Genomic DNA, 21,904 nt, shown 5'->3' with positions numbered 1-21,904 from the left:
GATACTTAGTGTTCAGAGTTAATTACTGGTCATAGATACTTAGTGTTCATAGTTATCATATCATCATATCATATGATTTCCAACTGGTTCTAACATCCCTGGAACGAAGTGACTTCTGCCGGCCACGTCTCGGAAATGTGTTGTGTTACAAAGTTGCAAGTCATTGTTTTAGTGTTCCAAGTTAGTAACTGATCATACATACTTACTGGTTTTAGATTCTTACTGATCATAGTTCCTTATTGCTCATAGGTACTCAGTGTTAAGAGTTACTTACTGCTCATAGTTAATTATTGGTCATAGATATTTACTGATTATAGTTGCTTTCTGTTCATAGAAACTTACTGTTCAGAGTTAATTACTGGTCATAGATACTTAGTGTTCGGAGTTACTTAATGCTCATAGATACTTAGTGTTCATAGTTATCATATCATCATATCATATGATTCCCAACTGGTTCTAACATCCTTGGAACCAAGTGACTTCTGCCGGCCACGTCTCAGAAATGTGTTGTGTTACAAAGTTGCAAGTCATTGTTTATTAGTGTTCCAAGTTAGTAACTAATCATACATGCTTACTGGTCATAGATCATAGTTAATTACTGGTCATAGTTACTTAGTGTTAAGAGTTACTTACTGCTTATATTATATTTTCGGTCCCTGATGCAATTCCAAACTCGGCACAGTTCACAAAACTCGTCTTCCCGAAATTACCTTCCTTCTTCTACTATCTCTTTTTCAATCATTTAGTTTCCAAAACCAAATAAATAAACGACACCAGCAACATTTACATTTGAATATATTTGCAATATTTAATATGACTTCAATTTCTTTAGTTTCATTTCGCCTAGCTACAGATGAAAACTTTCGTATAATGTGTATAACAATCAATAATCGTTTAGGATTAGTTTGGTTTTTGTTTTCATTTTCTTGTTAAACTTTTATAATACAAATACAAACATTTGTTCATTTACAATTCGAAATATATATATATATATATATATATGAAGACTTTTTATTTAAAATTTGTATACGCATAGCGCTACTGACTTGAGTTTATTTTTTGATTTTAATTCAACATGGTACAGCATTTGATTTAATTTAAGTTTATATATAGTATAAGCAGACATATATAGCTTATAGGATGTCGTCTATAACACGCTTTTGATTACGGTAATTGTGTAATTAGTATTTAGTTTTGATTAGTAGTTGGTAGTTGAGGAGCAAACGATGATCGATTGGAATGTGAATGTGGATGCGAATGCGAATACGAATTTTGTTAGAGAATACTTTTAAGTTCCGATTATATAATAAATTTGGCCAAATATATCTTTTGCTAGCACACGAATACAACAACAACAACAGCAATGCATATACACACAGTTACTAGAATTCAGTTTTGATATGATCATGAATCACAACAATAGGTTCTATATATCCAATTATCCATGGAATTAGTGGAATAATATACACAATATATGTATATGTATATGAGTAGGCGTAATATCAATGACACATTAACGCTGTCTGTACATAGTTCCAGCTCTCTCGCTTTGATTATCATCTTGTAAAATAATTAACAATGGTGTTTTTTGGTTAAAAGTTTGCTTTCGAAAAAGATCAACATAAAAAACTTTCCAAAAGTTATCAAAATCAAATAAAAAAGACATTCTTTGGAACGATTGCAAGCTTAATACCGATAAAAACAATATTTTCATATAGTTATAGTTAAAGATTTAGCTCTCCGCGTGTATATATATACGTATAGCTCTTTGTATAAGTGTAAGTATAAGTTTAAGTATAAGTAAGTATGACGAACGGCAACGTGAAAAGTGTCCGTGTTCGGTACGGCTCAGTCTTCTGCTAAACTCAAACTCAAAATCGAATGGCGATGATGTTGAGGACGTCATGGGCATTTTAATATAGATATAGAGGTTTCCCTATCACGACTGACTATCGGCATACGTTGGCTGACTGACTTAAGGCTAGGCATTGTTGTTCTCGCCGCAGCATTGTATGCAGTCCATGCAGTTGTGCTACCTGTTGCCATCACTCTTTCTGTTCATATTCGATGAGGTCAGTTGTACCTATAAGGAAACAAGATATTTAGCAAAATCTAGTACAAATTGGACTAAAGTAAAAAGACAAGCAGAAAGCGTGTGAAAAGTTTGGCATGCTAGCAAGGCAAGGCTCAAGGCGTGCTTGGGCATTAACTGACCTTCGATCCTTGCATTATTATTATTATTTGTGGTGTTCTTAAGCTTAATGTGTCTCAACTTTACGCACACAACACAACGCAACAAACAGGAAGAAGGTGTTTCAAAAAGGTGAACAATACATCCAACAAAGTTAGAGACAGTGAGAACAGTGAGAAAGAAGCTCTGATATATCCTACGCTTAATTTACCTGCAACGAACGTATGGTGTCCAGTAGAGCCTTCTTCTCCTCCAACAAAATGCTAATGTCATCCTGGGCAGCCTTTAAATATGAACGCAGAACATCCGTCTCCTGTTTGGTCCTTTGCCTATCGGATTCATAGTTTATAAAATTAATATTTATATAAGCTTATGCTTTTTGCTATTACCTATAGTTATCCGTGTTCACTTTTGAGTCAACCAACTGCCTGCGCAACTGGTCATTGTCCAGCTTCATTTGTTGCATCACCAGCTGCATGGATAGCAGCTCCCGGTCCCGTTCACGCGGTGCTCCAAATAAGGCACTACCCAAAGCCTGATGCTGGGCGGTACTCATGTTTGTATCTGCCAAAAAACAATCTTTATATAAACATTACTTATAAATTTTTGTGTCTCACCTATGGGCTGGATATTGAGCACTCCGGTCTTATCTCGTTCGAGGCGCATGCGGCCAATGCACAGATTAATGGGCACGGGACCCGGTGAGGTAATATTAACGGGCGGACGATCTTCCAGTAAATTGATGCGAACGTTTTCCACATTTACCTAAAGACAAGTAGGTATAATTTATAATAAATGTGGTCTCTTGTAAGAGAAACATTACACTTACAGTGATTGGCATTGGGGGTGAGATGACTTCATCCTCGGCCAGATCCCCCAGACCAATTACAGTGCTCATTGACAGGTCCATATTGATATCTTTCACTCGGATCTCGGCATGGTGAGTAATCCAGCTGGAATTTGAATTTAAAAATTGAATTATATTTCATGTTTTATGTTATATAGCAGCAGGTTTAATCTCTCTCACCTTTGGATGCGCTTGCGATCAATGAGGCCCTCAATTTCCTTGGGCATGTCCAATGTCTCCTCCATGCGCAGACGGATGCAGGGTGGAGCCTCTGGATTGTACGGCGCCAGATTCCAGGCCTTGCAACGCGCTCCGAACTTGGTCTGAGGTTTAGGGGTTAGAGAGTTAAAATCAGTATAGTATAAGGTCCCATAAAGGCTGAAATCTTGATGATAGACTACGTTTGGAAACAGCTAGAGGAACAACATGCAAAGCTGAAAGCACACCCATGCAATGTGGGTATGAGTAGAGTGTGTGAGTTAGATTGTGTGTGGTGTATTGATGTGGCTTTACGCATCTTTATTTTTATTTTGTCTGTGGTGGAATGTTATTTTCTTTAAGCAGCCATGTGTGTGTATTTAGGTACTTAGTTTTGTTAGTTTTTACGATGGCACAGTTGTTAGTAGTTAGTTACTCTTGTGGTTGTCCCAAGTCAGTAGTTAGTAGTTAGTGCTTTGTGGTGGCCTTTGTTCTTGTTAGTGTTGTTCTACTGTACTTTGCCTAGACTTCTATGTCTCTGAATGAACCAATTTTGTTGCAAATCATAAGTCATCATCAACAAAGCAATACCAGCAAGGAAATCATAAAATCAAATGGAATTTGTAGGGATCTAAGCATGTACTTTTTGTGTGAGGATCATTCTGGATCAATCGTCGTTCTAACGCGCGTTTCATGCTCAAAAAACCATTATTCGTTTGAGAGAAATCCATTTTCATTCGCGTTGAGCAACGTTATTTCCTCCGGCAAGCTATCAACTACTCAACTAATGGCCAAGAACGCCCAAAAATGCGATTGCAAACAGGCCAAAAGTCAACTACAATATCAAATGATAAAATATATATAATAAACGCACCAAAAAACCATTAATTAATTATAATAAATAGATAAATAATAATTCGGTTAGCTTAAACTCTGGATAGTATATGTACAAAGCGGATAAATTATAAATACAAAATCGTAGGCATTTAATTAAGTAAGGAATTTCAATTGTTGTATATTTTTGATACCTTGTTTGCTTGATGCGCGATCTATTTTTGGTTTGGAGTGTTGTTGTTGTAGTTGTTGTTGTTGTAGTTGTTGTAGTTGTTGGTTTGTAGGTTTTGGTGATTGTTGAAAATCGTGTCATGTAAGGATTGTCATAGATCAATTTACAAGTGTGTTTTTCGAATTTCATGTTGATTATAATTTTTGTTTTTTAATTTTTGTATTAGATTAGCACACATTGAGATCGATTTTGAGTATATATTTAATATTTGTTTTTATAAGAGAGAAAGAGAGAAAATATAATGAGAAAATGATTATATGAGAAGTTATCTTACAGGAAGAGCTCACTTGCTTTCAAAATAAACATGTAAATAATAGGAGAACCCTAATGAAACTTTCAAAGTGTTTATATTAAAAGATCTTTGGATAAAAGATATTGAAACATGCAGAATGTTGAGAAAGTTCGAAAGCGCAAAACATTTAATTGAGCAAAATCTTTGAGAAGAAACTGAAAAAATATATATTTTTCATATATTTACAAATTAAACACAAAAACAAATGGAGAAAATACACAAAAAACTGAAAAAAGGTAATATTTTAAATATGGCAAGAAGTATACCTGTAACTCATCCCAAGGAATGGCTCCGCACTCGTCACAGGAAACGGCAGCCACCTGCAGGCGAACCGAGGATTTGGGACCCTCCTGTTGGCGTATCAGCTCAACGGTGGTTAACCTGCAAATATTTAAACAAGAAATTAGTAAGAAATACGTTAAAAAAATAAAGGAAACCAACAATTTACCCTTGCCGTTTCTAATTGAATGTTAGAATCAGATCGGAAATTGATCATAACTAAGCTACAAAATATTCGGATTCTCTGAATCGATATATTTTAGTATGATAATTTTTCGACAAAACAAATCATAAAAAATTCATATCACAGTTAAACATGTATTAATTTCAATTCGGAAAGCACTCCTATGTTAGTTTTTACTAGGTTATTAAATTTACATACTCAAATTAATATGTTAAAAAATTAACATTTTTGTCAATTTTTGAAAATTTTAACGATGCAATCCCTTATCTTTTTTTTTCTACCGAACAATGCTAGATCGATTCATCTGTTGATGCTAATCAAGAAAATATATGATTTATAGGGTCGGAAATAACTCCTTCCTAATTTAGCAAGCTTTTAACTAAAATTACAATACCCTGCAATGGTATAACTATCAAGAAAATTAACCTAAAAGTGGCCATGGACACCAGATCCCGTCGCCGCCAGGTGCTGCCCTCGGAGGGTTCCGATGGCGAGGACATGTTCGTCTTGTAGCTGCTCGGCTGCTCCTCATACACCTCACTGGCCACCTCCACCGGCGAGGCCTTCATGTTGTTGTCGTTGGTGAAGGGATTCAGGCGGAACATCACATCCATGCAATCCATGGTCTTGTCGTCGCCCATCACCGCTGCATAGTTCTCCGAGTCGGAGCTAATGTCGCTCTGTATGGAGAACGTATCACTGGCATCGTCGTTCGGTGTGCCTGACTTAATGGCCGAGTCAATGGAAGTCATGAAACTGGAGAAGCCCTTCTTCATGGACATCAGTCCGGAGTTGATCTCCTTTGTCAAACTGGGTACGGTATCGCCGCCACCAGATCGACTACCGCCACTCTTGCCGCTCTTCGAGGCCGAAGAGATAGACTGGGACTGCGATTGTGTAGAGATGCCCGTGTCCGGGCGCGATCCCTGGCTAGGCGTGGAAGAGGCCAGTGTGGGTGTGCTTTGTATCTGAACATTGTAGCTGCAGGAGAGGAAACTTTAGCTCAAAGCTTATTGTAAGTTTGAACTGATCTCACCCATGCGTATTGGGATTGGATATGTGTATGCCGCTGTCGAAGGGCGGCTCATTGGTCACTGGGGAAGGCGTCTCCACGCTGCCGAAGGTATTGCTCTTCAGCTGATCCAGTGGCGGTGGTGTTGGCCAGGTTATGTTGCCGCCTGGTTACGATTTATGATCGGTATTAATTAGAAATGTTTTTGGGAAAGGGTTTACGTATCGTTTTACAATATTGATTAGTCTATAAAATGGCTCTTCTTGGGTTAGTAATTTAGAGTACAAAATAAACATGCGAGATATACATATTGAAAAGGAGTGATGTTGTCCCTGAAGTCAAGGGAAAGAATAAAAATAGCAGACGATAGTGTGTTATATGTTTACTGGCCTTTGTACCAATTTTTCTCTTGACTTCAGTTCAACAGCTCCTAATAATAATAAGGACAAGTGTGTGTAAAGGTCCTAGGTGCCCAGCCTAAACGCATAACAGAATTCTTAAAGTTAATGTTCTAGTTCGACTTGAAAGCGAGAATTACAGCAGCAAATGTTTAACTAGCTCCTGGGTTAGTTTGGTGAACAAAGTGATGGAGCTTATTATCTTAGGGTTAGGTCTAGGAACAACACGAAATCGGTGAGAACTACTAGTGTGGGTTAAGACATTAACTAGAGTCGTATTTCATGTAGAGCTCACTGGACGTTCGAGGTTAGTTACTTAAGCTATAAAACTAAAGAGAGTTGAAGAGAGACAACAAAAGATATATAAATTCTTACTATTCATGTGTAAATCGTCACCCAAACTAGCTGAGTCGGGTACGACACTTTCAGCATCACCACCACTTGATTCCTTACCAGGTGTTGGCGATGGCATCACGAGCGTCACCTCGATCTGCGGCACAACGCACCCAAATATTATTGATTTTTGTTCATTTTGCTGGGAATTAGAATATTTGTATTAGATGAATTAGCTTTATGTAGTGCCAAGAAAAGATAACTCCTACCTTATGCAAGATTCGCTCAGCATCCAGGTTCAGGAAGGTGGACATCTCATTAAGCTCCTCCGCCATGCGCAGCAGAAACAGCAGCTGGTAGTGATCGATCTGGAGGCTCACCAAATTCGAAATGTGGGCAATGGCGTGCACATCGGCTGTGCGATCCGGGGCAGGAGCAGGCGGTGATGATGCAGCACTGCCGGCTAGACGGACGTCCTCATCACTCATCAAGAAGGGATTGCAGGCCTGAAGGGGCGGCAACGTAGGCAGCGGTGGCAGACCCATGCTCTCCATACTGGCCGCCGCCGTTCCGCCCTTTCCCACATCCAGTTGTGCTTGGGCGGAGCCGGAGTGCAGCCACAGGGTGATGGGCACCGCGTCCACGAACGGAATGGATTTGTTGGGACCGAGCGAGCGGGCGCCCAGGAAATCCACCCACACCGGGTCCAGTTTGATGCACCATACATCCCGAGGCTCCAGCCACATGACATAACGGGACAGGTACTGCGTGGAGGCGGAACGGGGCAGTTGCTGATTGTCGCCGGGCGACATCATGCTCACATCCGAGGCAGCCACGTGCGAAAGGATGCGATCCGTGACAATGCACATATCACCCTCAACGGAGGGAAAGCCAGAGCCAAAGACCAAGGATCCCTCCTGCAGTGAGTGCAGGGCTTGGGCCAGATCCGCCCTCGAGCTGCCCATTTCACGGATATTGGTCAGCGCAAAGCGCGAAACCTGTATCTGCATTGTCTTTGGTCGATCCTTTTGGCTAGGCGAATCCACAGCTGCTTCCATTACGACACGCGGCATAATCGCTTCCACCTTGACATCCATGTACATCAGATTCGGCTCCTGATCCACATTCACAGCGGCCATCTGTGTGCCAATGGAGCCATTGGAGGCAATCGAGCCGCGTGCACTGCGCTGCTCCTGCTGAAGAGGATGTTGTGGAGTATGATGCAAGGTACTCTGGGATCCCACACTGGTGCGTAGCAGGCTTTCATGTAAATTGAGACCAAAGGAGTTGAGCCACAGAATGGAGCTGAGATCGAAGTGCATTTGAATAGGATTTACATGCACGAAGACCTTCGATGGGGGTACTATTTGGGGGAAAACAGAAAAATTCAGTAAATAACAAGAAAGGTAACTAACTTCAGGAAGCCGAAGTTTATTTGCCCTTGCATATTCCAATTAAATTATAGGATAAATTCCGAAATTTATCATAAATCAAATTCTGATCAAGAATATATATGGTTTATAGGGTCAGAAATGACTTCTTTACGGTGCTTCAAGCTTCTGACTAAAATTATAATTCCCTGAAAGGGTAATCGTACTTATTTCTAAATTCCCCCAAACTCACATGGAAAGACAAAGTCGCCGGGGTAGTAGAAGTAGGTATATTCCGCATGGATAATGGGCATCTCGGCGGGAAACGAATACCTATCCTTGTCACCTGCAAAAACGTAATAAAACTAATTAAACCTGAACTAGAGATAGAATCTATGGAAAAATTAAACGAAGGCACAATGATATCAGCGGAGTTAGGATCCTTTGTGACATATTCACCTGAGGATTTGCTCTTCCTTTTATGTTGCGCTACATAATAGCAACGTTAACAACAATACACAACAAGAAAAGCGATATACATGGTTTCATGGATGGAATGAAATTAATCAGATAAAAAGCAACGAGAGAAAAAGAGATGCCAAAATGTTAAAATAGTTAAAGATGCTTGAGTTTCACTTTGATCAACTTATCTCTCAAATGAGTTGTCAATATATCATATGTCTTAATGTTAAAATTCAATACCATTGTCATACACATTTTCAGTAAATATTCTTGACTAATATAGACAAACTCATCTGATATATCAGTTGACATAAAGTGGAACTCTTATGAAGAGTGTGTTCTTGTGTTTCTCTGGCAGTTATGTAGGCGTGGCTTGTTAGGTGGCTTGTTTATCGGCTTTCTTAAACAATTATATCATTAGCATACCCGAAACAAATTCCTTGGGCATCGCTTTCTTTCCAGAAGTTGTCACCCGGTACAGGGTAAAGTCCTCAATCCTTAGAATCACGCATGAGCTCATTAATTTAGCCAGATTCTCCAGCGTGCTTCTTTGCTGGGCTGCCTGCGATAACTGGCTATTGGCGGAGCCACTACCAGAACCTATACCAGAAGCACCCGATCCTCCAGCAAGTCCAGCTGCCGTGGGCGTGCTGCTTCCATTGGAAAAGCTACCCGCTCCGTGCTGTGAGCTTAGCATGCTGGGATTCAGCATGACTGGTGAGGCGGGAGTGCTCCGTTCCAGCGGCGCATGCATCGCCGGTCGATTCGGCTGGCTTAAGTTAAGCACAGCCTCACGGAAGGCATTGAGCGATTCCTTGAGCCACAGCGCCGGAGCCACCGAGGCCTCCTTGTACTTGGCCCAATGCGAGCGATCCGATTTGGCCAGATGATAGGGATAGTAGTCCACCTGAAAGGCGGTGACCGAGACCTGCAAGGCACCGCCCTTGTCCAACTCTGGATAACTGGAACGACCATCACCCTCGTCGTCACACAAATGGAGATCAATGCGCTGGCTAAAGAAATGATACGACGTCTCGCGGACATCGAAGGCGTTGAACATGCGTTGGGCATTGGTCGTGTGAGCGGATTCGGACAGACGGTTCTGCTGCTGCTCCACCTGAGCCTTGTACTCCGGCAGTGTCTATAATTAAGATCAGGATCAGTGGTCTATATAGGGAAGTGATTGTCCAACGCTACTCACCTGCATTTTGCGAGCCGCTTTCGACTTCTGTGTGGCATGTGTGGCCGCCTTGATCAAACCCGACAGAGAGTCCACAAAATGCAGAGCCGCCTTCAGCTGCGAGTCCGTGAGCACCCACAGCAGATCGTCCAAGATGAGGACCAGGCGGGAAGCGAGCAGCGAACAGTCAGACAATCTCTTTCGGATCGTAATCCGGCATCTTGCGTGATTGGTGAGTAACCGCAGCGGCGTCAGTGACTTGTCCTGTGTGGAACTGGCCTCAATGCGTACTGTTTGCCAGGAGAGCTCCTTAAAAATAAGAATAATCCCCTTCTGGGCATCTTTGAGACGCGTCATCCGTAGATCAGCATTGGCCCACTTTGGTGTCTTTGATTCAACCCGAATGCGGGACATCTGCACGGAGGCAGTAAAGGCCGCGCTGACAAAGTTCACGTTCACCGTGTTGACCACAATCGTGATGCCATCGACCACCTTGTGTATGAAGCTGTATTTACCCTGAGGCACTTGTGGCAGAGCAGCGGCCGCAGCGGTGGGAGATCCTGCTCCTCCGGGACCGGATCCTCCTCCTCCTCCACCTCCACCTGCATCGCGTGTCGTTGGATTGCAGGTCTCGATGGTGATGCGCACCTCATCTAGGGTCTGTGGGAATGATTGCGGAATTAGTAATGATTAAGATAAATGAGCAAAGACATGCGTTATATTCTATATATATTTTGGATCCTTAAACTTTTTAAATTGATCTCAAAATTATACATGTTCTACTACACTTAGGATATATATTTTGCTTTAAAGCCTTCCCATTGCAACATTTAATGTACTTCTGCCATAAAAACCCCTTCACTGAAAAGAGGACAGATTAAAGAGGGATACAACTGCACTCTGTACTAATTGGAGTGCAATTTCCTGAGTTGCTCGTCCTTTTTACTATTTCCCTTAATCCCTGGGATTGCTACTCACCAGCGTTATGGGCACGCTCTTGAGCTTGGTCCAGCTAATCCGGAAGGAGACATGATTGCACCAGGCAGAGGTGAGTCGCAGCCAGCTAGGCAGTTCCAGTAGCTCGGTGAGCACCCGCTCGTCCAGCTCCAGGTTTGAGAGCTCTCCCTCGCCGCGGAAGGTGCTCAGGTTGATTTTATCCGAGGATAGGTTCTTCGTGTAGCTACGTGGAGAGAGAAAAAAAAGGAGGGAACGTGAGTTGTCGTCGTCTGCTTGTCTCGCCAATTAAATCAGCCTCGTCGCACATGTCACATTGCATTTGCAAAGTAGGGAAAAAACAAAAAGGGGACTGGTTGTTATGTTGCGGAACCCGGAGAGGAGTAGAGATATAAACCAAGGGGCGAACTCGTGAACTGTCGGCGCCAGATGGTTGCCACCAATTGACCCATTTCCCTCTAATGGCTCTGAGTATAATTGAAATCGAATTGGTTCGGTTATAGAGTCGGGGAAGAGAAGGTTTACGGTGGTAGTAGAATTCCAGCTCAACTTGCTACTTAAGAACTTTTTCTTGGCCATCTCTGAAATCCCCTGGCAATAAGAAATGCCGATCAGGTCGGGTAACTTTCCAACTTCTTTGGCCAAGAGAAAAATGATAACAGCCCCGCCGGGCGGGTGCAGTAAAGAGATTTTCTTTAACTTTTCGCCATCCCACAACTTGGGCAACAAGTTTGCTTTGCATTTTCACTCTCGCTCTCTCTCCTCGGCCATGTTATTTTATAAACTTGGCTTGTTTGCAGCCTAATTGCGTGGAAGGGCATTGGCAGGTGGCAGTGGAGGGCAAGGACAGAGTACGCGGTGGCAATAACGCACAAAAGGTATCCACAAAGGGGCCAAGACAATGCCGCTGTGTATACGGGTAAATATGGCCTTTGTTTAAGCAGGTGGCAGGCCAGGACTTGACATATTAAAGTTCGTGTATGGGGACAGATATATATAAAAAGAATTACTCGGAATCGGACACGTTATGGGGTATGAAAACGGTAGCTTTGCGACATTATTCCCACTTGAAAGCTAATTAATGTTTTCACCAAAGTGCACTTGGAAACAAACTTGAATCTAACTAAAAGTTGTTTTTATTTTATGGCAAAAGCTATAACTGTTCTGATCTGATACCTCTGCTGATCAAGAATATATCGGAAAGATTCCATTAATGTTTTGCAAGCTTCTGACTTAACTTAAAACACCATTCTTTGAGTCAATATTTATCTATATTTTAAGTGACAATTTGGTCTATAAATCAAATTTCAAAAAACGCAGAACTCAGCCAAAAATGAAGTAATTTCAAATCGGAAACCTTTCCTATGCTTGTTTTTACTAGGACAACAAAATTGCATACTCAATTTAAAATGTTAAAAAATTAAAATTTTTGTCGATTTTAGACAATTTTAACGATGTAACCCCTTTTCTTTTTTTGCAAAAATTAAAAAAAAAATTTCGACCGATTCAGCAGTTGATGCTGATCAGGAATATATATGATTTATGGGGTCGGAAACGACTCCTTCAGCCTTTAAGGTTATAAAATTAAGAGTAAGGCATTTGTTTTACATAAGAAATTAATTTAAAAAAAAATTGTATATGATAATAAAATGGCATTTTAAGCCAGCATAAAGTGAAAATAATATAATTACAATTTTTTCAGATCGAAATCTATATTTAAAGCTAGTTTTCATTATTTCCCAAAACTTATTCCTGTGTAATATCTTGGTAAAGCAATCGAAGAACCTCCCTCGGGGCCTGCATTGTTTATAATTATAAGAATACGAAAATAAGCATTTGATTTTTTTTTACCTTCTTCATAAATATGTGTTTACTACCGCGGTGGCGGAGTCGTCAAAGCCCCCCTGTTCCGGACAAGGTTATCGAGTAACCCAGCCATCAAATAAACCATATTGAGCCAAGGAAGAGAAGGAAAATTGAATTTCACATGCAAATGCCGCTGGCGGCAGAGGTGAGGGAAGGCATGAGGGCATGGATGTGTATTCAATTCCAAGGAGACGGAGCCAACGTTAAAAGAAAAATAATAAACATTTACGGATGATGAGAAAATTGAAAGTGCGTGGAGAGCAGAAAATTGGCAATCCACTTGTTACTCGGCGAGGGAGGGGAAATCCCCGGCCGGGGCCAGCGGAGGCTAGCAAATTAGCAACGGGGCAGCGGAAGCGATAAGCGATAAAGAAGGCATAAAAGCGGGGGTCAGGACAGGTGACGGAGGGGGGTGAAAAGACAAGAAGGGGGCGACAGGGAAGCTGTGAAAAACACACGCACACACAGACACGGCCCGAGAGAGGCAAGCAACAATACTGAAAGCTGGGAAAAATCAATTCGCGCTCCAAGGGCTCCACCAACACTCGCAAGCTGGTCATGGGGCCACTGGCCCACCCAAGTGCACCTAATTGAGTTTCGTAATTACATTTCCCACTGACACAGATTAAATCCCAACTAACCCCATCACACTTACATGGACAAATGTTTGAGCAATTGGTTCTTTATCAGCGAGACCATCTTGCGACGTCAGCAGCATTAACAACAAACAAATAAACAACAAACGGGGGCCGCGGAGTTGGAACAACGGAGAGTTCAACTTGATCCGCGCAGCATAACGCGGACAGCTTGAGTAGGCACTCGGGCGGGAGGCAGCAAATGGCACTGGGGATCCGTAGATCCGATTTCAAATCACTGGGAATCACTTTTATTTAATTTTTTCTCTCTCTTCTCGCCTCTGATGCACCTGGCGCACTCGGTTCTGATTGGGAAAACTGGCTTTGTTGGTCCCGGTACGCGGCGGTTCACATATTCTTGGTCACAGCAGGAAGGCAGATTTTTCGATTCACCAGTCCGCTGGGGTATTAGTCATGTTTTTTGGGGGACAACTCCGCGGCAATTGCGAATCTTATCTTAATTTTTCGCGTATATAAAGACGAATTCTGCTGGTGCTGCTGGCCAGTGTTGCGCAGTGACTGGTATTGTGTGCAGTGTTGTGCGTCGGTGCCAGTGGAATGTCAAACTTTTCTGGCGCATTTATGGTGATTACAAAAACATATACCAAAAATACAAATTTAATGGTAATAATTTAAAAAGAATGTTAGTAAATTAGAAACATCATGTTATTTTGACGTATTTAATATAAAAAATATATCAAACTATTATTTGATATAATAGAATTTATTAAAAATGTTTATGAATATGATAAGAGGGATATTTGGTATTTTTACATCATACATATTAACAAACATGCCGGCACTGACAAACAGCATTTTCCAGCACTGTCCTGGCGCCAGCTTACGAACACTGATTTTCTCACAGCTGTGCGGACGCATTTTATCTGTCCCTGGAAAATAGCTCGTTTTGATTTCGTACTCGTTTTTCGTTTCCCCAATTTATTTAACGTTTTTGTGCGCCCAAGGAAGCGAACTCGTACTCCGCGACCGCAGAGCCATGTCCAGTAGCGAGGCGCCGGACGCGCTAATTGAGCAGGTGGTCGAAGTTACCGCTTGCACCGCAGAGGAGGCCAAGCATTATTTGGGGGCCTGTGCCAACGATGTCGCCGCTGCTGTGGCGCTCTTCTTCGAACAGGGAGGCGCTGCAGCAGCGGCCTCTACATCTTCGGCAGCGGCCACCACAGCAGCATCGCTTCCGCTGCTAGACGACGACGATGAAGTGCGTGCTCCCATCGCTCCGGTTCGTGAGCAACTGATTCTGCCAGAGGACGACAACTTCTTCGCGTCCGGAAGCAGCAGCCGCCTGTCTCGGGTCACGCAGCGTGTTAAAGTGTGTCCCCTGCGCGATTTCGCCAGGGAGGGAGCCCTAATGGAAGAGCAATTGCAGGCCACCGGCGTTTATGCGGATCCAAGCGCTCATCGACGTCGGCGGGAACGCTCTGCTCAGATGGTGGTGGCTGGCCAGGCCATAGCGCTCAGCAGTCGCTCGACGGCGGCCACAGCCACTAGCACATCCCGCCTCGGAGACCTGTTCCGCCCGCCCACAGATATTCTCTACTCCGGAACGCTGACGGCGGCCAGGGAGTTTGCCACGAAGCGGCAGCGCTGGCTGCTAGTGAACGTGCAGGGCGATAACTTCCAGTCGCAGACCATGAATCGCGACGTGTGGTCGGACAAGGAGCTTAAGAAGCTGGTGCGACGACAGTTTACCTTCTGGCAAGTTGACAACGACACGTCAGAAGGCCGGCGTTTCGTGGCCTTCTACCATTGCGCCACTCTGCCGTATCTGTGCGTGATCGATCCCCGAACGGGTGAGGAAGTCTGGCGCAGTCCAGAACCAAAGCAGGAGAATGTCCTGCCCGATTTGAGACAGTTCCTGAAGGAACATCGTGATTTTATCGCCGAGGATGCGCCCAGCACCTCGAAGCGTTCAGCCGTAAACGTCGACGATGATGATGACGAAGGTGATCCGGAGGCCTCGTGCTCCTCAACAGCCAGCTCGAGGGGAACGCCCAAGAAGCGAGCCAAGGTGCTGGAGCTCACCGAGGAGGAGCAACTGGAGCTGGCTATCAAGAATTCCATGAATGAGAACGGTGGCGGCTCCAAGACCGATGATAACAATACCGAAGGAGGCAGCGACAACGAGAGCCTTGAGGAGTTCGACGACGAGGAGCTTAAGGGCGTTGTGGCCTCCTCGTATGAAAACCAGTTGGGCGAAGCCAAGGATGAGCTGACTGCCCTCAAGCTGCGCCTGCTCAATGTCTCCGGAACCGAAGAAATGGTCCAGCTGCGCTGGCCCTCGGACACGAAACTGTCAACGCTGCGCCTGTACATCCGCCAAACGCACAAGCACATCCCCCACGAAGGCTACAAGCTCATCTGCGCCTTCCCTCGCAAATCCCTAGAGGCAGAGCACAACGGCTCAACGCTCAAAGAACTCGGCCTGCATCCGTCGGCTAATCTGCATCTCACACTGGATGACTAGGAGACACCACATCCAGGCCTAAATGGTCTCACTTGAGAAACACAAGTTTGCGTACATATTTATTGCAAGTTCGTCTTTCGTATTTGTCAATCCAAGCAACATCCCGCCCCATACAAAAAACAAAAAAAGATACAAAAAATCATAAAAATTAACACGCTGTCTTTAAATTTAAGTGAATACATATTGAATAAAAATAATAAAAATATTTATATTTGTATGTTGCTGATATGCTGGTACTGCTTACCAATTTAAACTGTAATTAATGACATTTTAATTTTAAAAAATAATAATAATAATAGTGTCAATTTATGGGCTGTTATGGGACTGTTACCAAAATTCAAATTAACTTTTGAGTGTAGAACAACCCTGATTAAGCTTTGGCGCCAAAACAGAAACAGCTGATTGCACCCGCATGCTCCACATGAGTGGCTTGCTCTCTCTATTTACTTTAATTGTTTTGAATTGAATTGTGTAAATTTGATAAAGAAATCAGGTGAAAAATGTCAAAACCAATTACCTTTGTGACTGGCAACGCCAAGAAACTGGAGGAGCTGCTGGCTATCTTGGGTCCTAGTTTTCCACGGCCAATTGTGTCCCAGAAGATCGACCTGCCCGAGCTGCAAGGTAAATATTACTGCAGAATCCTTTTAATAAAGTTTATAGCTTAATAATTACATATCTTTAAGGGGACATTGATGAGATTGCCATCAAGAAATGCAAGGAGGCAGCGCGCCAGGTAAACGGTCCCGTGCTTGTGGAGGACACCAGCTTGTGTTTCAACTCTCTAGAAGGGTTGCCGGGTCCGTATATTAAGTGGTTCCTAGAAAAACTGCAGCCTGAGGGCTTACATCGCCTGCTCCACGGCTGGGAGGACAAGTCTGCCCAGGCTATCTGCACCTTTGGCTATTGCGAGGGCATTGGCGCTGAGCCTTTGATTTTCAAGGGCATCACCGACGGTGTCATCGTTGAGCCGCGCGGTCCCCGGGACTTTGGTTGGTAAGTCACTTGCGTAATTAACCTGATAAAAAGTCGTATATTTATTCACTTTATGACTGTAACTACAGGGATCCCGTGTTCCAACCAAAGGGCTACGACAAGACCTACGCTGAACTGCCCAAGGCCGAGAAGAATACCATATCGCATCGGTACCGCGCCCTGGCCCTGCTGCAGCAACATTTCGAGAAGCAGGACAAGCAAATAAACTAGGACTCTATTTATTTAAACTTGCATATTTTTGTTCTACAATGTCGAGAAATATTTGCAACCTAAGTTTTTTTCGTTTCGAGTTCAAGTCTCTTTCTGTTTCGTCTGCTAGCTCTCCAGCCTAATCATCCTTCTTGCTCTTGGGCTTCTTTGCCTTTCCGTCCTTGCCACCCTTGACAGCGCCAGTTGGGGGCTTATCCCAGTAATAGATCAGTTGGCCCAAGATGACAGCGTTGGCGAAAGTGGAGGCGACGAATGTGACGATGATCATTGTGTCGCCAGTTTCCTGGATGGAGGTAAAGATGCGGGCCACCGACCCGGCAAACATCATGATCACTGTGGCGGCAGATAACTGGCCCGTGGATCCAGCCTTGAAGTTGGTGAACGCCTGCGACAGCTTGCCCACCAGCAGGATGGGAATGTTGCAGCTCTGGATGGTGAACAGTGCCGACATCGGCGTTAGTCCAGAGTTGAGGACGTACATCAGTATTATATAGCCTACGAGGAACAAGCCAGACTGCAGCTTGCGACCATTAAAGTAGAGGACAAGGACGGCAATCGCCACGGTTTGGATGGCCAGAAAGGTGCTGTCGCCCCAGGCACTGAACGGATAGCCATGCATAAAGTTGTACGAAAGGTGGAAGGAAATGGCCAGCAGGTCCAACACCACGCCAACTATGTTAATGCCCTCGCCGGACTTGCTATTGAGGATCTTTAGCACCTGGGGCACCTTTACCAGCACTGAACCGGCAATAATGGCCAGGCCCAAGCCCTTGCTCAGCAGAGCCTTAAAGCAGGGAACTGCAAATGAAATAAAATGGATTATTAATTGGCCAATTTGGATTGCCACTACTCACTGTCTAAGAAGTTGTGCTCCAGGAAGTAGGTATCATAGCACTTCTCGCTCATTAGGAACAGAGCTCCCTTCCTGATAAGATCCGTCATTTTGTGCTGGGGACAATTGGCTATTATTTATCACGGCGGTTGTACTTAATTAAATAGTGCCCTCAGGTTCCCAATGTGTAGTATCCGGTCTTTGCCCCGCCGGTGTTATCACTGTTGATTGCTGCTGGACAGCCGACCGTATAATGAAATGGAAAGCCTCTCTGTACTCGTACACGTAATGCTGAAGCCGAAGAAGACACTGCTGCAACCCAGTAGCAAATCGGGTGAGGGAGTGGAAATCGGGCGATAAGACTTGAGGTGGTTTTATCTTCTTTCTTTCGGCCGATTTCGCCTATAAGGTTAAAATCGCTACGTGGTTTTTCACGCTTTGCAACACTGTTACACAGTGGTACGAAGAGTTTCACAAACTGGAATGTATGGGGAGTAGAAAATATATTTTCTTAATCAATCGAAAACCTCTATACATTTAAAGTTTTATAATATACACGTATATTCTTAGAAAAATAAAACATATATTTATAGTTCATGTATTATTCCACCAAATCGTAAGTTATTTCCATTTGGTCACCACTTTCTTTCTGCTCGCTCCACTGTTCCTCACACGGAGTGGCCACTTTTTGCAAGAGTGGCAACACGCTGGCAAAACTAAATTGTTTACTCTCCTCCTCCTCCACCAAAGTCACCGTGAAAACCGGGAAATTAGGATTAGTATTGCTCCCACACTCGCCCAATCAAGATGTCGACCTCCGAGGGGGCCACCGAATCCAAGAAGCCGCGCACCGACAGCAGCAGCAATGGGAGCAGGGATCAGAATGGGACTACAGACTGTGCCGGAGACGCTGGTATGCCCCGTGATAAAGTGGCGCTGATAACCGGCATAACGGGCCAGGTGTGTAAACGAGTGTAAAGGCATTAGTCACAGTGTTTATTAAAGGTGTGCTGGACGGGACATCCATCCATCAACTCCGTGCTTACGTGGTAAAACCGATAAAGCTTTATTTTACCACTCCGTTCTACAGGATGGTTCCTATCTGGCCGAGTTCCTTCTCAAGAAGGACTACGAAGTGCATGGCATTATCAGGCGGGCCAGCACGTTCAACACCACACGCATCGAGCATCTGTACGCAGATCCCAAGGCGCACAAGGGCGGAAGGATGAAGCTCCACTACGGCGACATGACTGACAGCAGCAGCCTGGTGAAAATAATCAACATGGTGAAGCCCACAGAGATCTACAATCTGGCGGCACAGTCCCACGTGAAGGTCTCCTTTGACCTCAGCGAGTATACTGCCGAGGTGGATGCAGTAGGAACTCTGCGCATCCTGGACGCCATCCGTACGTGTGGCATAGAAAAGAGTGTACGGTTCTATCAAGCTTCCACTTCGGAACTATATGGCAAGGTGGTGGAAACCCCACAGAACGAACAGACACCATTCTATCCAAGATCGCCATATGGTAAGCCACGTTAAACTCACAGTAGTTCTTCTCATTAATCACTTATTTTCTTTAGCTTGCGCCAAGATGTACGGCTTCTGGATAGTCATTAATTACCGGGAGGCCTACAACATGTACGCCTGCAATGGCATCCTCTTTAACCACGAGAGTCCGCGACGTGGAGAGAATTTTGTGACAAGGAAAATCACCAGAAGTGTGGCCAAGATTCTGTTGAAGCAGATGGAGTACTTTGAGCTAGGCAATCTGGACTCGAAGCGTGATTGGGGACATGCCAGCGATTATGTGGAAGCCATGTGGATGATGCTGCAGAGGGACTCGCCGTCAGACTACGTCATAGCCACGGGCGAGACTCACAGTGTGCGTGAATTTGTGGAAGCGGCATTCAAGCACATCGGACGGGAGATTACATGGCAAGGCAAGGGTGTAGACGAGGTGGGCGTAGAGAGCGACACGGGTGTGGTACGCGTACGCATCAATCCAAAGTATTTCCGGCCCACAGAGGTGGATCTTCTGTTGGGCGACGCCTCCAAGGCCAAAAGAGAGCTCAACTGGACGCCAAAAGTGAGCTTCCTGGAGCTGGTCAGTGACATGATGAAGGCCGATATAGAGTTGATGAAGAAAAACCCCATTGCATAGGGCCTGGAAGCCCAAACTGGGGACATTTAAACATGGCACAAAGCTCTCTCCAACCGCTTGCTAAGCTATTTAGTACATTTAGTCGTAAGCGTGAATAGTGATCACTGTATTCTTCGATTTGTCCACATCCGTGTATGTATTTTGGTATTCTCTTGGGGATTTACAACCATTCCTTTTTCTACTTTTTGTCGCGTACGTTTTGTTTATGTGTGATTCTATATGTTTTTTATACATTTTATCAATCTAACGAATATTTGCAATAAATATGTTTTATCTTTTAACAAAACTAAATGCGAGGCCATGTAATAAGAACGAAAGATGTTTCCGAAATTATGTTTATTCTTTCGAGGCTAAACACATAAATCAAAAACAAACAAGGACGACTGGCTGGCTTAGGTCTCCTTCTTGCCAAAAGGATTAATCTTGGATAACCAATTGGAAGAGGGCGAGGACTCCCTGTAAAATATATATAAAAATTGATTAAGTTAAGCGCCTTAACTAATATAAAAAAATCTAAGCAAAAGCGAATACAATATGGAAATTAAAGACGGCTTTACTTACAGCTTAGTCAGCGCCTCGATGTCCGAGTCCTTGTGCTCCGTCGATGATTCCGCCAGCGCATCTCCAGACTTCTCCAGCTTTCCTGCCTCGCTTATGCCCGCTTGGCGAAGCTGCTCGATCAGCTTGCTGCGGAACTCAACCTTGTGGGGCTTCACCTCTTCGGCGTCGCGCAGCTGCTTCTGCAGCTTTCGAATGGCCTCTATGTAGGTGTGTCCGTACCAATCAATTTCCTCCGGCGTGTACGTCTCCAGATAGCGCGAGTACTCCTTAAGTACCTCCTGCTGGCGGTCGGGTTCAGCATCGAGAGCTGGAACACCATTCTGCAAAGCTTTCAGCACTTCCCGCTTGAGTTTCAAGGCCAAGGCGGACCGGAGATCGCAGGCCCTATTCTTAAGGAGATAGTGATCAAAGCCGTGGCACTCGTGAATCTGTTCCAGCGTGCGCTCCGTCACCACCACGGACATGTAGGAGTCCAACACATGGCTGTGTACTACCGAACGGCGAAGATTGGGCACCCAGAAGTGCGGGACACGGCGCTTCGTTTGCTCTCGCTTCTGAAAACCCTTGATCACAGCCTCGCCACCCCAGATGCCCTGATGGGATTCCGGCGTGTCGATTAGGGGCAACGGGATGTTTTGCACCGGCTTGATAGCATGCGTCACAGGATCGCGCTCCCATTGATGATCCTTGGGGATGTAGTGCACGGCGGCCGGGGTTGTCAGCTTCCACTCGCGCCAGAACTTCTTGTAGGCCTCGGGCAGCTGGGCTCCCAAGCCCTTGTCAAAACGGCCCGGACGCTTCCATCCGTTCAACAGCTTAACGCCCTGCCAGAGGATCACAACAGTTTGTTATCCATTCGTTTACGAAAGTTAACGTAGCTATTGCGTCACAGAAACGCGGCGCGCTCCGTGTTGCCCTTGTACATTAAGATTCTACTCACCTGAGGAGTGGCGTGCGCCATTTTATGAGGTACCAACTATTTGTATATTGTTTATAATTATTAAATATTACGGTTGGCAGTCTAGATTAGGCTATTTAACTATATTTTCCCTGATTTTGGCCAGGCCAACAACTTGGTACTTCTCCCTTCTTCTTCCCGTTTGGAAGAAACAGCTGATCGCTTGTGAATGGCAAATAAGTAGAGTTGCCCCCTTTTTTAAAGATGGAAATAGCTAAGAGCCGAATTTTTTTTCATTTCCAGTTTATTTAAACGAACTTATAGAAAAGAACAAATAATTGTATTGTAAAAATTTTGAATTTGTCCCAATTCTAAAGTTTGGTATTTTGAGTAATAAAAATCAAACAAAATCATGTAAAATCTAAAATTTAAAACTCTATTTAACGGGAAATATCCAAAGGTCAACACTGTCCACCAGCAAGTAGATAACCCT

At 44.0% G+C, this 21,904-nt stretch overlaps 6 protein-coding genes across 12 annotated transcripts; 3 read left to right on the top strand and 3 right to left on the bottom strand.

Moving 5' to 3' along the window:
* Window positions 1–778: 778 nt before the first annotated feature.
* Window positions 779–13,827, bottom strand: LOC110182310 (bridge-like lipid transfer protein family member 3B). 7 transcript variants are annotated; one of them, XM_020950326.2, is made up of 18 exons: window positions 13,288–13,827; window positions 10,791–10,992; window positions 9,834–10,472; window positions 9,059–9,773; window positions 8,630–8,659; window positions 8,424–8,516; window positions 7,070–8,163; window positions 6,843–7,002; window positions 6,094–6,235; window positions 5,484–6,038; window positions 4,861–4,975; window positions 4,265–4,285; window positions 3,219–3,361; window positions 3,021–3,144; window positions 2,809–2,956; window positions 2,581–2,755; window positions 2,403–2,520; window positions 779–2,083 (listed from the first exon to the last, which is right to left on the bottom strand). In XM_020950326.2, the coding sequence occupies exons 1-18, from the start codon at window positions 13,329–13,331 to the stop codon at window positions 2,033–2,035; spliced, it is 4,569 nt and encodes a 1,522-aa protein (XP_020805985.2). In that variant the 5' UTR covers window positions 13,332–13,827; the 3' UTR covers window positions 779–2,032. The 7 variants fall into 7 exon arrangements, with proteins under 7 accessions (XP_020805985.2, XP_020805989.2, XP_020805987.2 ...); XM_020950330.2 differs by having other exon boundaries at window positions 6,921–7,002; XM_020950328.2 differs by lacking the exon at window positions 4,265–4,285.
* Window positions 13,828–14,097: 270 nt separating this feature from the next.
* LOC110182359 (UBX domain-containing protein 7) lies at window positions 14,098–15,957 on the top strand. Its single transcript, XM_020950399.2, has one exon. It carries the CDS (start codon window positions 14,265–14,267, stop codon window positions 15,750–15,752), a length of 1,488 nt encoding a protein of 495 aa, XP_020806058.1. The 5' UTR covers window positions 14,098–14,264; the 3' UTR covers window positions 15,753–15,957.
* Window position 15,958: 1 nt separating this feature from the next.
* LOC110182354 (inosine triphosphate pyrophosphatase) lies at window positions 15,959–17,021 on the top strand. The gene is made up of 3 exons (XM_020950394.2): window positions 15,959–16,376; window positions 16,439–16,748; window positions 16,817–17,021. Exons 1-3 carry the CDS (start codon window positions 16,253–16,255, stop codon window positions 16,956–16,958), a joined length of 576 nt encoding a protein of 191 aa, XP_020806053.1. The 5' UTR covers window positions 15,959–16,252; the 3' UTR covers window positions 16,959–17,021.
* Window positions 16,951–18,464, bottom strand: LOC110182353 (mannose-P-dolichol utilization defect 1 protein homolog). The gene is made up of 2 exons (XM_020950393.2): window positions 17,813–18,464; window positions 16,951–17,756 (listed from the first exon to the last, which is right to left on the bottom strand). The coding sequence occupies exons 1-2, from the start codon at window positions 17,898–17,900 to the stop codon at window positions 17,077–17,079; spliced, it is 768 nt and encodes a 255-aa protein (XP_020806052.2). The 5' UTR covers window positions 17,901–18,464; the 3' UTR covers window positions 16,951–17,076.
* A 12-nt stretch (window positions 18,465–18,476) lies between these two features.
* Window positions 18,477–20,238, top strand: Gmd (GDP-mannose 4,6 dehydratase). Its single transcript, XM_020950363.2, has 3 exons — window positions 18,477–18,750; window positions 18,881–19,316; window positions 19,372–20,238. Exons 1-3 carry the CDS (start codon window positions 18,598–18,600, stop codon window positions 19,950–19,952), a joined length of 1,170 nt encoding a protein of 389 aa, XP_020806022.1. The 5' UTR covers window positions 18,477–18,597; the 3' UTR covers window positions 19,953–20,238.
* Window positions 20,239–20,273: 35 nt separating this feature from the next.
* On the bottom strand, window positions 20,274–21,663 carry mRpL28 (mitochondrial ribosomal protein L28). The gene is made up of 3 exons (XM_020950367.2): window positions 21,454–21,663; window positions 20,514–21,337; window positions 20,274–20,408 (listed from the first exon to the last, which is right to left on the bottom strand). Exons 1-3 carry the CDS (start codon window positions 21,472–21,474, stop codon window positions 20,345–20,347), a joined length of 909 nt encoding a protein of 302 aa, XP_020806026.1. The 5' UTR covers window positions 21,475–21,663; the 3' UTR covers window positions 20,274–20,344.
* Between the last annotated feature and the right edge of the window lie 241 nt (window positions 21,664–21,904).

This window comes from Drosophila serrata, unplaced genomic scaffold (genome assembly GCF_035046125.1).
Source record: "Drosophila serrata isolate PLE 108 unplaced genomic scaffold, ASM3504612v1 contig_240, whole genome shotgun sequence".
Classification (NCBI taxonomy): domain Eukaryota; kingdom Metazoa; phylum Arthropoda; class Insecta; order Diptera; family Drosophilidae; genus Drosophila; species Drosophila serrata.
This window is presented reverse-complemented; position numbering and strand designations above follow the sequence as displayed.